At 30.5% G+C, this 17,507-nt stretch overlaps 1 protein-coding gene across 1 annotated transcript in view; it reads left to right on the top strand.

The window, feature by feature from the left end:
• Positions 1-1,305, top strand: part of LOC130897590 (uncharacterized) — a 29,369-nt gene extending 28,064 nt beyond the window's left edge. Inside the window, exon 5 of the mRNA XM_057806524.1 lies at positions 402-1,305. Within this exon, the coding sequence (XP_057662507.1) occupies positions 402-1,151 (750 nt within the window). The 3' untranslated portion in view covers positions 1,152-1,305. The remainder of the gene's footprint in view (positions 1-401) is intronic.
• The last annotated feature ends 16,202 nt before the right edge of the window (positions 1,306-17,507 follow it).

The raw sequence follows: 17,507 nt of genomic DNA, 5'->3' as shown, positions 1-17,507 counted from the left end.
TAATAAGATTTCCGTGCTCCAATTGATTTGCTGAATATTAAAGTGATTAATTCTCTCTCTCTCTCTCTCTCTCTCTTTCTTTCTCCCCAACTATTTAATGATAGCTAACTTCTTCAAAGACTAAATAGACTCTTTATCAGTAGCTTGCAATTTAATATGAAATAACAATTGATTGCTTTATGGTAGAACTGATATTATAATTTGTTCACATAAATGTAGTTGATATATTTTTATAAAGTTTATCTGCAGTAGAAAAGCACCAAAGAACTCGTTACAATAATATTTGATATCTGCTAGGTCTATTCGGTATGATTCAATTTGATATGATAAGCTTAAGACAAACAGTTGTTTCTACGCATCATTCCCCTATTTTAGAATCTCATCATACTTTTTTATTTCAGAACTGCGTTTTAGTCTTCCTGGCGGGTCTTTTGTTGGTATCCGCTCATCCCGGAACCGAATCAAAGGCTGAAGCTAAGGAAGAGAAAGTTTCGTCAGTTGTCAGTAAAAAACAAGATAAACGTGGTCTTATCGATCTCGGTTATGGAGGACATTATGGCGGTGGTCTGGAGCTTGGTGGATATGGTGGTCTAGAGCTTGGTGGACACGGTGGACTGTATTCAGGATATGGCGACGGAGGTTACGGTGGAAGCTATGGTGGAAGTTACGGTGGAGGTTATGGAGGATTCGATGACGGTCATATTAAGAGTGTTACCATCACCAAAGAAGTTAAAGTACCTGTCCCAGCACCTTATCCAGTTCATATTGAGAAGAAAGTACCTGTACCCGTTCCTTACAAAGTAACTGTACCTGTAGATCGTCCATACCCTGTCCATGTACCTAAACCTTACCCAGTCCCAGTTGAGAAACCAGTACCTTATCCCGTTGTAAAGAAAGTACCCTATCCCGTGAAAGTACCAGTTAAAGTACCATACCCAGTTCCTCATCCAGTACCAGTGCCAAAACCTGTACCATATCCAGTTCACAAGCCAGTGCCATATCCAGTTAAAGTACCAGTAGTCGTTGAAAAGAAAGTACCAGTTTTAATACATAGCCACGATTACCACGGATATGGAGGTGGTTTTGGAGGTGGATTTGATGGTGGTTCGCATAGTTTTGGAGGTGGACTAGACTTTTATGGCCATCATTAATGCATAAGCAATGAAAATGCGACTGTTAATTCTATCTCATTGTTTTTATTTCTTTGTCAGTATTTTTGTTGCACAGTTGTTTATCGCTCATCTTTAACCTGTAAGATATCTTTATTTATACACTTTACTACATGAATAAAATCGTTTTTTCTAATCCATTTCTCACTTATTTAATCATAAATTGTTTTTGGATTATATATCAAAGCGCATATACACAGTATTATTGAAATAACGTGGTTAAGGGAACGAAATATTAATTTTGAAAACAATATGGTGCGGGCAGAACTATTGGCATTGGTTAAAGAGAATCGGCCATTAGTTCAAAGATATGTCGTTGATGAGATGGCCAAAGAGAAAAATAAAATTGTTTTACGATTGCCACCTTACCATTGTGAGTTCAACCCAATTGAACTCATATAAGCACAAATCAAGGGTGAGGTGGCAAGGAAAAACACAACATTTAAAATTAGTGATGTCCAAACTTTATTTACTAAAGCTTTAAATAATGTTACCCAAACCAATTGGAGTAAGGCAATCCAGCATGTCCGCTTTTTTCAAAATAAACTGCGGGACATGGATAATTTAATGGAAAAACAAGTGGAACCTCTAATAATAAATTTAAGAGCTGATTCGTCCTCGTCGAAATCAGATTCCGATTTAGATTAAAATAAAAATTCATTCGCCCTTATATCCCTCTCAACCACCTTTTTTGAAAACAAAGAATTTATTCAAGAAAGGACCTTGTGTTGTTTATAAAGATTATTATTATTATTATTTATATCGTTTTGTATGAATTTACTTTATAACCTTTGATACGTATATGAATAAAACATAGAGCACATTTCTTTCTTAGATATTACTTTACAGTATTAGGTACCCTTACATTTTTATTTAATATACCATAAATTTGAAAAACCGTCTAGCTATTTAAGGTTAGAGAAAACAAAATTACGATTAAAATAATAATTATATATATTTATAGATACTTTTAAAAAAATCAAGGCAACGTGTGAAATATGTAGGTATAACATTTAGTAGTTAACTAAGTGAACGAAGATTTTAATGTATGAATGAATGCTATGCAATTGATAAATACAAGTATTATTTATATGATATGATATTGAAATAAAGTATTTAAAATTCACATAAAAATGTTAGTTTGAAAAAAGCATTTAAAATTCAATTCAAATTTGCCACTAAATAACTTTTTTGTGTTGTGTATGGTGTGATTCAGGCTTACAATTTCTCTCTCACGCACTATGCACGTGATTACTCTCTGTAATGAGCGGCCATACTATAATAGACAGTAATATATAAAGGAACATGCAGATGGAGCAACTAAAATCGCTACCGCACTAGAAAATGTTGAAAGATAGTGGTGTTTCATCTCATTAGATAGGATTACTGCCGACTTGAATATGAAAAAATTGTCGACGAATGTCAACATGATACACACAAACACTCAAAAAGACATTTGCAGTAGCCTTATAATGGAAAATAGACAGGAAAATGGCACCTTCTAATACTTACTAATAATATTCTATCTCACACTATATGCTTCTGACTTCTACTGATTAGTCTCAAATACCCTGTTTAACCTGTACAGTACGATAATAACCAACCAAAATACTTGAAAGGTACGAATCCTATTATTTTTGATATATCTAATAGATAAATATCTGTTATAGATCCCAGATTTAATATCAATTTAAATTTCCCATTGTAAACAGAAATTGAAGATCTTCACCAGAATAAAACACTTCTATAAGTACAAAATATAACCTTTAGATTATACTACTTCTTATTATCATATTGACTGAAATAAATACCATTGGCGACTTTTGATGCACCATACATCTGATCACTGACGAGGATCAAAAGTACGAAATGCTATAAGTGGAGCAAAAACAATTAAAAATTGTATTAGAAGTATAACAAATCATACAAAGCAGAGGAAAAAGCATGGTGGATTAGGAATTTCAGACGATATCGCAGTCGATATAAAGTTAATCTATATTAAAACTTTGGAGAGCATTATTGTACTTTAGCTTATAGAAAAGATTTTTTCATTAAATGAAAAAGAAAAGAGCTTGAAAAATAAGACTCCAATCAAACAAAAAAAATGCTAGTTATATCTTTGAACATGACGTCCCTTTGGTTCCCCATAGAACCAGTAACAGAGGAAACTTCTTCATAATTTAGAGCGAACTTACTTTTTCATTGAATATTTTATTCTATCTTCATAGACTAGACAACTTTAACTGAAAGTCGGTAGAAATTTATTAAATATGCGACTATACCTCAAATTAGACAGCTTTAGGTGATGAAGAATAGTTTATCTTTATATGAATGAATAAATTATTTTAGCGTCTATAGTATGTTTTATAAATGTTTGGTAGTTGTATGGCATTACCCATAGATGAAAGTTCCAAGGGCACAAGCTTGGCCCAGGCTTGGCCCAGTCATGGTAAAACTCTGGAGTGATAACGATGGGCCAAGCTTGGTCGCCAAGACTGAGCCATCCTTAAATGCCATGGCTGGGCCAAGCTTTAAATGCCAGGGCTGGTCCAACCTTAACTGCCAGCACCGGGCCAAGTTTAAATAACAAGACTTATTCATTATATAACTTTTTCTTCTTTATCTTTATGTCATTTCTTCATTTATTTTTCATTCAATATGATTTTCTTGATTTTAAAAATAAGCGAACATAAATTATTATATTTAATCTTACTCTTACTGTAATTAACGACATAATAATATCAGTTAATTAGTTAAATAAAAGTATTAAACGCTTGTAGATTGCACAAGTCTGTACCACTATCGTTAACCTCACTCACTGAGCTGACGTTCACACAAATTATTTAAGCTTTGCTCGTTTACAATTGAGTTTTTTTTCTCTATTCAATGCACGTCATTTTTGAACTCGAAGTTACGCATCAGACATGGTTACTTTTAGTAGTAACAAATAAAAAAAATTGATAAGAAATACACACACTGGATAAACTACAGATCGGATTGATCAGACCTATAATAAAAAAAAAGTATGGCAGCCTGGGTTGACAATAAATGGCCAAGGCTGGCATAAAAGTAAGTCAATCCAAATTGACTCTAACTGCCGTACAAATAGTTCATTCTATTTAAGCTGTTTACTACATTACATTGTTAGTTTCTCATTGGAGAGCAGATTACATTCTTGGTACCTAATACGAAAAAAAAATGGATACGTAGATGCTTGTAGTTGGTAGTTTTTCTATTTGATATATTTTTTATTATTTTTATGATTTATTGAATCATGTGAAATATTGCTACTTCAAATTTTATTCTAAAATTGAAAAACTACTGTAACAAGCTGGTATGCTCTTATAGAACGTTTATTTACAGGCTTTCGAACAACTTAAGAAAATGTATTTTGAAGTAAAAAAAAACTAATGCTTTCGTGAAAACAACTCCGTATGATTAGAGAGTATGTGATCATATCCAGAGTTTCTATGGCGCACTAAACATGCGATTTCAGTACATTTTTACAAAATATCAATCAATCACCTAGATATTAGATAATTAAAACAATAGTCAGATCGTATTTAAAAACTAAAAATGTTTTCAGTGGAGCACAAAAAGAGTGCATACTAAATCACTTAACTCATTACTTCTAAAAAAATTTCAAATATCAAGGAAAGAAAAATTTATATGATAATAGTATAAATCACTCCATCTCAATTTCGTGCTTCATGGAAGAATATAGAATTGCAAGAATCATTCTACACATATATCTCTTCAACCTTTTTGAAAGAATTGATATATTTATCCATTTTTGTATATATACAGCATTAATATCTTGTAGATGAATATCTCGAATATCCGCAAATTCAAATCTATTATTTTTTTCATGATTTCAACTGAAAAAGTTCCACTTGTTGAATTTCCTTCTAAATCACACTTTAACCATTACCGAATTCATTTCCTAATGGTAGTGCCGCATTTTTTTTGTTTTGATTCCAATTTTAGAGGGCCATCAGCAACAAATCCTCATGCTCTTCCGATATGCATATCAATCAACCAACAAAGTTTTAAGCCTTCATATGCCCAAGTTATGAACGAATAATATATTTGCTTTATAATGTATGTGTTATTACTATATTTGGACACATTTAAACGAAGACATTTTCTAAATTTGTTGAGCGATTCATAGATAAGGATGTATAAACCTTAAACCTTAAAAACAGAGGTTAACGGAATGAAAATTTATTTATGTGCCTTACAAGTAAATTTGAATACATTAAAATAGCTAACAATTATCATTAGATGATCATTTCTCAAAAATATTATGTTCTTTGTATATTTTTAATCGATTAACAATAAATGTGACCAGTTGATAAGAAATTCATTGTTTGCAAAATTTTATTAGTTACTTTTTATCAGTAAATCTCATTGTAAGCTCCAGCAGTATTGTGTAGCCATATTATGGCGATCCCATCGATCTTATCATCCATGCGTCATGGTTTTCGATGTATTGGTGGAATCATCGTTCGTTTATCTTATTTGTAATCTCTTAGGTTGAACCGAAATTTATCTTAATGACTGCACTTCCAATAGCACAAAGCATAACCACAAGTATTATAATGGACACCAATGGACTTCATTGTAGTATAAATAAGATTCGCTTTGCTTTTCAGCTAAGAATGATTTCATTGATTCGGAAAATGAGATTAATGATGCTCTTACTACTTAATATGTGTGTTGGGCAATGCCTTCCGATCTAACGAGATCCCTTTATCCTACTGCTAATGAAACATCATGACACACATACATAACTGATTTATCGTAGAAAATTTTTCAATCCTTTTTTTTTAATATATTATTGGTGGTAAACTACAGTTTCTCCCACTTTTAATGGTATGTTGAAACGGCTTCTCAGAGATGTATTATTTCTGATTCATGAACATTTTGTTAAATATGGATATTTCAAAAATTGTATTGAATTCTCAAACGTTTCTCTCGTTCACAGTATTGCAAACTTAAAATACAATGATCTATCACAAATCCAAATGCTTATCACCAAACTTTGATAACGCCACTGAAAAGTAACTAACGTATTCCTTATAAACATAATTATGAATAAAATTTTGAATACGTATTCTAGGTAAATTTTTATATACGAAATCACATTTCCTGAATCAAATTATTCACCATCTTCTAAACCCCTAGATATCACACCCACCTCTAAAAAATGTCAAATAAAAAAATTTTATTTTATTTAAACAAGTATCCTATTTTAATTTACTTTTCGTCGTTAATACTTGTATTCCATAGTTCATATAGAAATTGACAATTTTCAGTTTCAGAACAAAACGCTTTTTGTGAGTTGCAGAATATCTAATGTCTTCCAAACTTCACATCTAATCTGTGACAAGTAGAATAGAAATTCAAACAATTTGAAGCAGTTGAAGATCCTGACGTAATGTAGCAAATGTGTTTTGTTTTATGATACAACTTTAAGTACATTAATTTTTTTTAAATATTATACTTTTGATCTAATAATTTATTGTAGATACTAGACTTGTACTATAACGGCATGTCTAGCCCTAAAATTTACAAATTCTGCGTAAAGCTCGACTTTGGTATACAGTCCACCACATTTGATAACGAACTTCTGGACTAGATTCGCAACTCCCACTATCGAATTAAAGAATTTGATTCAAGTAGTTTCTTAATGCATATAAAAAATGGTTTTTCAATATAACTACATATTATTAATTGCATGAACAAGTTAACTAATCCATCAACCTAAGGCTTAAATTAAATTGAGCAAATACAACGAATTTCCAATGCAGCTTGAAATCTTATAAGTATGTATTATTTATAAATCAATAATTTTCTTATATAGACATTTTCAGAGCTTTCCTTGATTCGTTCATTCATATCTCCAAATATCATACCCCCAAATATCATGCTCAGTTGCTTCTTCATTTTTTCTGGTAACCGGTTGACCATAACTATTTTTTCTGACCTTCCAGTTTGAATAGAACCTTTATAACTTCATGCCAGTATATTTACTCATATTATTTACGAGAATTCAATTTGAATATTTTTTTAATAATAATGCTAGAGTCGTTTTCAAGTTTTATCAATGCATCCTTGAATTATCATAACAATGATTATATAGATTATGGTTTAAACGTACGTACTTCAAAAATATATTTACTCATACAATTCAGGAGAATTCCTCTCAAAGTTTGAATGTTTTTTCAATAATAATGCTATAATAAGACTTGGAAAACTTAAGACACAACTAATGCTAGATGTTAGAGGTTCCCATTCAAAAAAACCTTCATAAGTAATTCAGTAACTTTGTCGCCTGAAAATATGGTTTTTTGCACTTGGTTATGATGTCGGCCTGGTTTATTCTTCACCCTTAAACATCATCGTTCTTACTTATCATCATGTCTTATCATGAAAGTACAGGGATTCGTTAGTATAATCTGGGTGAAAATTCAAACAGAAAGACAGAATTGCAAAAAATGGTCGAAAAATATGATAAACTTTGGGAGGCATAATCTCGGAAACTATTGGGTCTATAGAGACATTTCTAGTATAATATTGTAGCGAATTCAGTCTACATTGAAAACGTACTGAGAAAGTTTTTCCAAAATTTAGTCCTTTAGGTTTTTAATCGCGAAAATTAGAAAAAACGGCCGATTTTTAGGCGTTTTAGGATTTTCAAGGTCATAAAGTTATAATTCATTAGGCCAACATCATAAACAAGTCTGCAAAAAATCAGAACAACCGAATTTAATGCATACTATGATGTATAAAGAAATTAGAACTTTATACCGTTGATTGTGTCGCTACTTGGAATGCCACCCTTATGCGTCGCATTCGCTCCAAACCAGCTGTCCTGCTAACAATAGGATTAAGGTTTGAAACCTTATCTGGGTGTTATGAAAAAAATTTAAACACAAAATATTATTGTATTGTCCATTGTTATATTTGAAATTTGTAAACAAAGTTAGTTATGTTTTTAATTGAAGTTATCTAGGTATTTATTTCTGATAATAATATATTATATAATAACATTTTGCAAGTAAGTCACTTAAAATATTTAACTCGCACGTAAATAGTATTAACGACATATGGTCACCGAGATGGCATTTTTATATCCTGACTTCTCAAGATTCGGTAATCAACTCAGAGGTCGGTTACGTGTTAATCCGTAGTTAAGACATCAAGCGCTAATTCACGATTAACATACTTTAGATAACACTATTTATGCTTCTTCATTCGTTGAAAATTGGATCGGTAAATAGAACAGTCTAGTCAGGAAATCTTTGGCTTTCAAAATTTCACAACATTATTTTAGTTTTATTTAGAGAATATTTCTAATCACTAACGTAATCCTTGACATCATAAATATAAAAGTTATCCCAAAATTAATACAGATAATATTGGATACGTTATTTAATCTTAAATGTTCCAATCAACTTTTATAAAGTTAATTTTAAAGAAAGTCCTTTTATCATACATATGTCAAAATTTTAGACTACTCGTAATTTACTAAAAATACTTTGAATCTGAATTAATTTTCATTTGGATCATTTGTAATGGTTCATATCATACATTATCCCCTCTGTACAGAGTATCTGCTATTCTAATAAATTGAGCTCTTCGAAATAAAGTAAACTGTATTATAAAAACAAATATTTTTCTAGCATATAACCAAAAAAACTCAAAATAGAATAAATTCCATATGATCATGGACATAATAAACAAGAAGTAAATTTGAACAGAAATGAAATTAGAAACCCTTAACATTTCCTCACTTTGAAAGGCTATGACTTTCAATAATATCAAATTATCCATTAATTGGTAATGCACAAAGCTTTAAAACAGCTCGTTTCACTTAACTATAATTAGTTTTCAATTTAACCACGCGCACAAGTCATGTTTTCAACATCAGCTGATCAGACTTTACATATGGAGTACTTTTCTTCCACTTAGTACGACACTGCAACTCATTCACATATTCTGATGACCATCGAGTTAAAAACTGCTGCAACAAAACCTAAACTTTCTGGTACTGTGACAGAAGAATAGATAGGAGAATTCTTTTCAAATGATCGCAGCCTAGCTTCCACAAACTGCCAGAATTTGAGGAATTGGCGGGTATAAATTTCCACAATATGCTCTAATTTTCAAAAATATTAGCTAAAAACCCACTATAATTTTTAAGGAAACTTCCTAAATCTGAAAGTTCTCTATTAGCTTCAACAAAACTTGACCCATTATCTGAATAAGCTTCCAACGGTTTCCTCTCCTTGCAACAAATCTACGAAAAGACGCAATTATGGCTTAAGAAATCAAATTTGATACCACTAGAATTTTGCACTGGTTTATCTTTTATGAAAATTGGGTAGGTTCAATACGATTTTTCACGATTTGAAGCATATTTTAGTAATAATCGAATTTTCTTTTAGTACGCGATTTTGCAAACTATTTATTATTCGTGAGTGATTAAATCATTTGAGATATGGAGATCATGGTATTTTCCATTTTCTCATGAACTATGATGAACCTCGATAAAAAATTTGCAAGTGTATAGAGGTTTCCAGTTTCCCAGGAATGTAGTTTTTGTAGTACAAAATAATTGGATTTCTTTTATTCATCTTAAATGTATAGCTCCGTTGCAGAATTTATCAAATCTCTAGATAATCAAGAATATAAATCATTGGAAGTGATAAATCAACATTGTAAAGAAAGAAAAAATGTATTCACTATAGAAGAAATTAAAAGTGAGTTTAATATTCACAAATTATTTCTACTTGAGAAATTTATGTGAAATAAAGTCAAATAGGAATTTATTTTTTTCGTGATGATTTGTCTTGATTTTATATTTTTTTTATGAAAATTAGTTTAAAATAACAGGTAAAAATTTAACGACTCCGGTCTTTGTTAAAATATGACTTGACACTGACGAAAAACTTCTAAGAATTGAAATGTTAAAGCATAATTTAAATTTATGCATCTGTCAGGTTCGTTGTATCTAGAATCGATTAAAATAAATTGTTTTTATATCTAAAGGTAAAGCATTTCTCGCCTCTCCATTATAAAATTTCAATTTCTCAACAAAGAACAATAAACACATAATTTCATATAAAATTAACAATAATACACAAGGGTGTGTCCCTCTAGATAGTAATAATGCTCTCTATATCGGCTTATTACTCTTATATATTTCTAAAGAAAACAAATAATAAACATCACGATTACATAATTCTACGTATAATATGTAACAAAAAGTGCGTCTTAACGAATTAGCATATCAAGCTACCTAAGGAAATTATGTAATTATTACGACGGAGCTAGAAATCCGAACTGAATTAGTTTTGACTGCAGTAAAGTTAAAAGGTTATTATTATACGTTTTACACGGTTAATTATGCGTTTGAAATTGAAAGTATGTGAGAGCTGTACAAATTCCGTGTTGACATCAACTAGGTCATTTAACTCAGCAGCGTAGGATTTTCGCGAAAAAACTATTTATTGGTGCAGCTCGTGATTGCTTAATTCCTTAATGATAGCTTATTAAAATAGTTGTTACTTAAAATTAATATTGACAAAATGATTCCATTTATGAGATAGTTGATTAATGTAGACGCACAAGGGTCGTCTAGAAAGCTTAAAACCTCAACTTGAAGATGACTGCAGCTGAAAAATATATTTATTCATACGTTGAGAGATTTTCACCAAAATTTCAGCCATTGTAGGCACTTCGTTTTTGTATAAGTGACTAATTGTGAAGATTTTTTTGAGATTGGCATTAGTAAGCTGTCTGCTCTTTGAGCGCCACGTTTGCTCATTTTGGAATAAAAGCGCACTCGAATGAATATTACTCAGGCTTTATTGACGTGGAATTAGCGAAATGAGTCAGTTCTTTTGCGTTGAGTCATAACTGTAGATGAAACCTGGACATACTACTTAGCTAATGAGTACAAAAGACGAGCCTGTTCCAGAAAGGAAATGATGGTTTTATCGACCGGAAAAATGTTAGTGATAGTCATATCTACTATCTTATAAAAGTATATCATTGCTTAATAAGTGAAGAAAGAAAGCGACCGCATCTGAAGAAATAGAAAGTGCTTTTCTATCAAGACAAAGCACCTCCTCGTAGTTCAATGATCTCCATATCTAAAATTCACAAATTTCACCTTGAATTTGTTGATCACCCGGCGTATTCACCAGATCTGACTCACAGCGACATTTTTCTGTTACCCAACCTTAAAATTCCACTTGCACGAAAGAGATTTATATCAGACTAGGACGCCTATTTTGAGATAAAAAACGCCAACTATTATTTGGATTAGTTAAAAAGGTTATAAAATTGAGGAAAAAGTGTATATACTTAAAAGAAGACAATGTTGAAGATTAAAAGTGACAGAAATTGTTATGTCGGAAACGTGTCAGACAACTTTCGTATAATGATATTCCAATACAATTAAAAAGATAGCTTATAATAAATAAATAAAATTACATTAGTTTAAATAGGAAGTTAATTGTGATCTATGTGCAAATGCCTCCTCATTCTGTTTGGAAACTGCTATTGCTTTCAAATTTATTGTATGAATTAACATTGAATAGTTATTTAACCAAATTTGGCATTAACAATCAAAAACCCTTCATCTACTATGTAGTTTTGTCGTGACGACATCTCTTCCATTAAACCATTATATTGAGGATCTAATGAATCCTATGGTCTTCGTAATTCAGGTTATCTTGAGTCTAGAGAAATAATAAGCATTGCATGTTTGTGGATTTCTGTTGCTTTGACGTTCCCATATTGGAAGTGACTATACAATGAGAATTAAAATACATAAAATAGGAGAAATGTTACAATGTAACCCTCTTGACATGTGAAAATAGAAAATTTTCTCTAGTAACTAAGCTCTGTGACTCCGATTGGAAGTTTTATTCAACTGTTACAGGTAATTTTAATTAAAAAAATACAGGCCTTAACTCATTAACAGCATTTCTCCAGCTTTTTGGTTAAATATTTCTGCTTGAGCAAATGGTAATATGTAATATATATATTTTATATATGAATATATATGAATATATATATATATATATATATATATATATATATATATATATATATATATATATACATTTTTTAAATCGTATTATCGTATTCTTGTAAAAAATTTTAAAATTCATAGGTGTCAAAATTCAATATTCAAATTGACGTTGATAGAAAGATTTCAATTTTCAATTTTAAAATTTTTCACAAGAATACGATTCAAAACCAGCTATATTATTAGCGGTTTCTTATTGGGAACGTGGCATATATTTGAGGTGAGGTTGTAACTTCGAAATTTTGAATTTCTGAATGGTTTCAAAGGTGAATAGTAAAAATCCTGTATTTTGTTTCATTTTACACCCCTCATTTACCATCGGAATCTATATTATCCACGACTACACTAGATTTCTCTCTAACCAGTGATTCGCAGTTAGAAGTGAGGATGGCGCCACTTAGTGTTCGCTACATATACTAAATAGCGACTCCCTTTAACGTATTTAGTTCGTGTTTCAAGTCCAAGTGAGGGATGTTAAACCACTCTGATGAGAGGTAATGACATCGATACTAGTTAGTATCTCATTGCAAATCGCAAGTCATTGGGGATGTTAATATCGATAAAAGGGTCGAGACATCACGCGTTGTATTCCAATATTCGTCAAGGTATTATCCAGGAGAGAAGTTTTCTCCTTATAAAATGGCAGAATTCATTTTAAAAATATTGAATTTCGTAATGGCTTGAGGCACTATATAGACAAGTATTCTGTATCCTCTATTTTGAGTCTTTGGAAAGCTATGAAGTAAAATCACTATATATTTGTTAATTTAGATTTCATCTGCTTCTTATAATTCAAAATAAGTTTTTTGTATAATTAATAATTACTTAGCAAGTAAAATAAAATGTAGAATTAGTTATTGAAAAATTAATTATTTCAAATAAAATGCAAAACAGGCAATTATTGATCAACAAGTCTATAGGTACTGCTAACCAAGCAAACACAAGTTTTTCTAATTTTTAAACCAGCAACAGTTTGTAAGCTACTGCCTGGCGAAGGAACTAAAATGGCTGAGAAAAATACCTACTTCTATAGTACTTTAGTTACAAACATTGCACAAGAAAAGAAAAAAAGCCAAGTAAAAATAGAAAACATAAGTCGGATATTGTTGTGTATTGCCCACTGTACATTTATTTCGTGTTATATTTTTGAAAGAAAATGTATTTCAATAAATAATTTCCGAATTATTTGCAGATTAAACAAAGAAGGGGCCGTATTAACTAAAAATAAATAAAACTATAAGATGTAAAAAATAAAATCTTTGAAGAAATACTGGGTAATTATATAATCAAAGTTTGCTTAAGAACTACAACGACATAGAGAGTCGATGTGTAATTGAATTGTTGTGACAATGTGGAGAAAAACAAATAGGTTTGGGAAAACTAAACAGTAACTCAAACAAAATATTTTATTAAAAAAATAGAAACAATGAAATCATAACAATCAGTCTACCAAATTATATATTACAAAAAATAGCTCTAGTGTTCTCCTTGCTCGTTAGGTTGCCAATTTTGAGTTTGTTGCAAACCATTTACTTCTTGTTCATTGATGGCACCGTCCTGAGCTGGTTCTTGAGTTTCATAATTTGCTATTGCTAGAAAAATATGAAATTCTAATGACATTTTCAATAGGTGCTAAGATCCAAGTTTCTTCATACTGAAACCTTGGATCTTGAAAATTGAGGAAAAATGTGATATTACATGAATGAATATTTAGCTGATAGTTTGTTGACCCATGCACAAATAGAAAAAAATAATAATTAGCAAAAGTACTTGAATGTTTAATATTTGTTAAAAAGACACTATCATAGGAGAAACCTAGAAAATTTAAATATTTTTGGCAAGTGATGCGGTGTGCTTATATGGAGCAAAATGAAAATTGAATGAAATATTTCAGAATGTCGCTGTTGTTAAAAAAAATCTAATAGCAAATATAATAGTTTATATCCGAAATGACAAGTATTCTAGTAAGAATAAGAAAGTATGGTTAAGAGTTTACATTGGTGGAAAGAAATACATTGAAAAAATTAGATATATAATGAAATTGTGAAAAAACAGAAGGCGATATTGTACAGCCATATATAGTTTGAGACGTAAGAAATACTCTTTTCCCACGATATGATCGTAACTGATTGTTTGTAGAAAAAGAGGTGGGTCTTAAGAATGGCAATCAATCATTGAAAAAAACGAACAAAACTATACTCTACATACCTTGATTATCTGCACTTCCAGCTTGTATTCCATGTACAGGTGACGATCCAGCTCCATAAGAATCATGGTGTTCACTTACAGGTACTGGGTAAGGTTTTGGAACTTCTACAGGAACAGGAACGTGCTTAACAACTTCATAAGGTACTGCATGTGGCACTTTGATGTATTTAGTCTCAACTACAGGGTACGGTTTAGAAATGTGGACAGGGTAAGGATGAGGTACTGGAATTTTCACAGGGTATGGCTGTGGCACTCTAACGGTTTCATGTTTGCTCACATGAATTTCATCTCCAGGGACAAATCCTTTGGAATATTCACCGAGATCAAGAATGTCGTATTTGGGATAACTAATGGCGCCAAAACTCTGAATATCTGGAATACCTTCAATTCTTGTGTGCCCTATACCTGGCCTTGCCTTTGCTGTTACAGCTAAACAGCAAATTGCAATAATAGCTCTCTGTAATATTGAAAAAACACATTTTAGCGATTGCATGAAAGGAATTATTGAATACTACAGGATGTTAAGTAAATTTTGCGTCAGAAAAAGTTGATTTTTCAATTCTACTGGATCTAAAACATATTATTCACGGGGTAGCATCAAACTCCAATATTTTTTAAAAGGAAGAGTTACATTTTTTTTAAGTAATCGGTCTAAAAAATTTTTTACTGTAATTGAGATACGCTAAGCAATGTTAGAAATTATTCTTAACAGGATGTAATGTCACACCACATAAATTGAAATATACTTGTTGGTATCATTTACATGAACTGATTATGTTATCAACGTGAATTCAGAATTCCAAAATAATACTACTACATCCACAATTATTATCATTAGGAATTTTTTCATACATTTCATCGATTGGAACGGGTTAGATTATAATTTTAGATGTTGTCATGTTCGAAATTATTCGTTAGAAAATAATCGTTCTAAGTAATAACCTCAATTGGATCTTGAACATAAAGCAATATATTTGTATAATTTTTTTATTTTAAATTATAATAATTTTTTGAAGATTAGCAAATGGAGATAACATCAATATAGGAAGATCGGAACCTGTCAACAGATTAAGCTTTCATTTTTGCAGCAGAAGTGCCTAATCCAAGTCGATCGATGTCACATTTTTGAAAAACTTATAATTTAGTATCAATGGAAATTATTTTCATAACAAAATATATAGTGCAAACATGAACAAAATGGGAACACAAATTTGACAATCTAATCAATAATTTGATCATGTTGTTATATTTTAAATTTCTAATATTCCTAATGTTATTTTTGTGACGTTTTATGTGACATTTTTTGCTGACAATTCAAAATAATTTAATAAATTTTGCTCCATATTTTGTACAGTTTTAATTATAGTTTTGTTAATATTATATGTACTTCTTGTGATAATATAAAATATGAAATAAAATTTGAAGAAAATCAGCCAAAATTGAGGCACTGGACCGACGGAATGGTTCAATGGATATCTTGTCTTTACAATGTAGAACAAATAATCAGAAATAATGAGACATTGATCGCAAAGGGAATGCTGTAGTCACTAAAGTAACCTTGTATTGAATGGCGCCCACAAACAATTGATAGTTTTGTTTGTAGGAGATCAATACTGTTTCCGAGAAGATATTATGAAAGATAGCTTGTATCGTTCTCTTTATAACTAATCTAGAGTAAAAAATATTACACAATGTATTTCAAAGCCAAAATGACTCACTTTCTTGTATTTTCACTTTTACATAATTTTTGCCATCAAACTGAATTATTTATAAAATAAATCGTTAAATAATATTCTTACTAAATATTATCAAAATTATGTAACAAGTGAATGAAATTAATTGCAAATATTACGTATAACCTAAAATTTTTTGTAAGAGGAAGTGGAAGAAGATAAAAAATGACTAAAAGTTGTGAAACTCATACAATGATTATTTATATTAAAGATACTGAGGCCTGAATTCCTGGTAATTTCCTTGCAGTTCCGCTTTGTTAATCCAATCTATTGATGGTTTGAATAAAAAGCTCATGATTGGCAATTTGTTATTCTAAATAACAATCTTTGTTCAACATTGGTGGCTTTATTTGATTTCCAATTATCATTATTTTATTAATAAATTAGTTTTATTCCGTGTTAAAGGACTATATCGTTTTGCACCTCTTTTTATCATGCACTGAACGTGAATAAGTTTCAAAAATTTAAAGTGATATTTATATTTGCTCTCCAAATTTTGCAATAATCTCTTATTTTCCAATTATTGAACTAAAAATAGAAGTTTTTTTGTTACTAGCTGCGAATTTAGCATTCAATCGATTCATAGAAACGTTTTTTCGTGTTTCATTATGGCTAAAACAAATGAAAAAAGGGGAATATAATATAACATCTATTTGATGACAAAAAGTTTAATGAATTTTGAAAGTATTAAGCTGGGTAGGATTTCTTCGATTTCTCGTACATATTTCTTTGTGAAAAAACTGTCATTTACAATATAATAAGGGTAGAAGAAATTTACATTTGTAGTTCAAAGAATCTAAAGTTTGGCACGCTCCAAAATCACCGAGCTATTAGCTTTTTTTTGAAGGAGCCCTAATATAAATGTGCCAAAAAAAAGGAAGCATCCATATTACGAGCTTAAATTTAAATGTTCAAATCGGTTTTTTTGAACTCGAAAATCATTTTTTATTTATAGCATATATATATTCATAAAAAAAAACTAAAAAATCTTCACCTTATTTTCAACGATTGCCTCAATATTCAATAGTTTCGCCTTCAAAATGAAACCAGGAATTAAGACGCATAAATCACTCTAAAGGAAACTTTTAGAAAACAAATTGTAGAATTTATTGAAAAGTCTCTACGCTTTTACTTCGAAGGTTCCAATTGTTGATTTTTTATTCATTTGACCTTTGTTATACACTAAATTGCTTATGTGGCATAGACCTAAGCAAGTTGAATATAAAATATTTTTTATCAAGCACCCTTTATTAGAATCCATACCAATTCGTGATCCTCAATAAAAAATAC

This window comes from Diorhabda carinulata, chromosome 8 (genome assembly GCF_026250575.1).
Source record: "Diorhabda carinulata isolate Delta chromosome 8, icDioCari1.1, whole genome shotgun sequence".
NCBI classification, from domain to species: domain Eukaryota; kingdom Metazoa; phylum Arthropoda; class Insecta; order Coleoptera; family Chrysomelidae; genus Diorhabda; species Diorhabda carinulata.
This window is presented reverse-complemented; position numbering and strand designations above follow the sequence as displayed.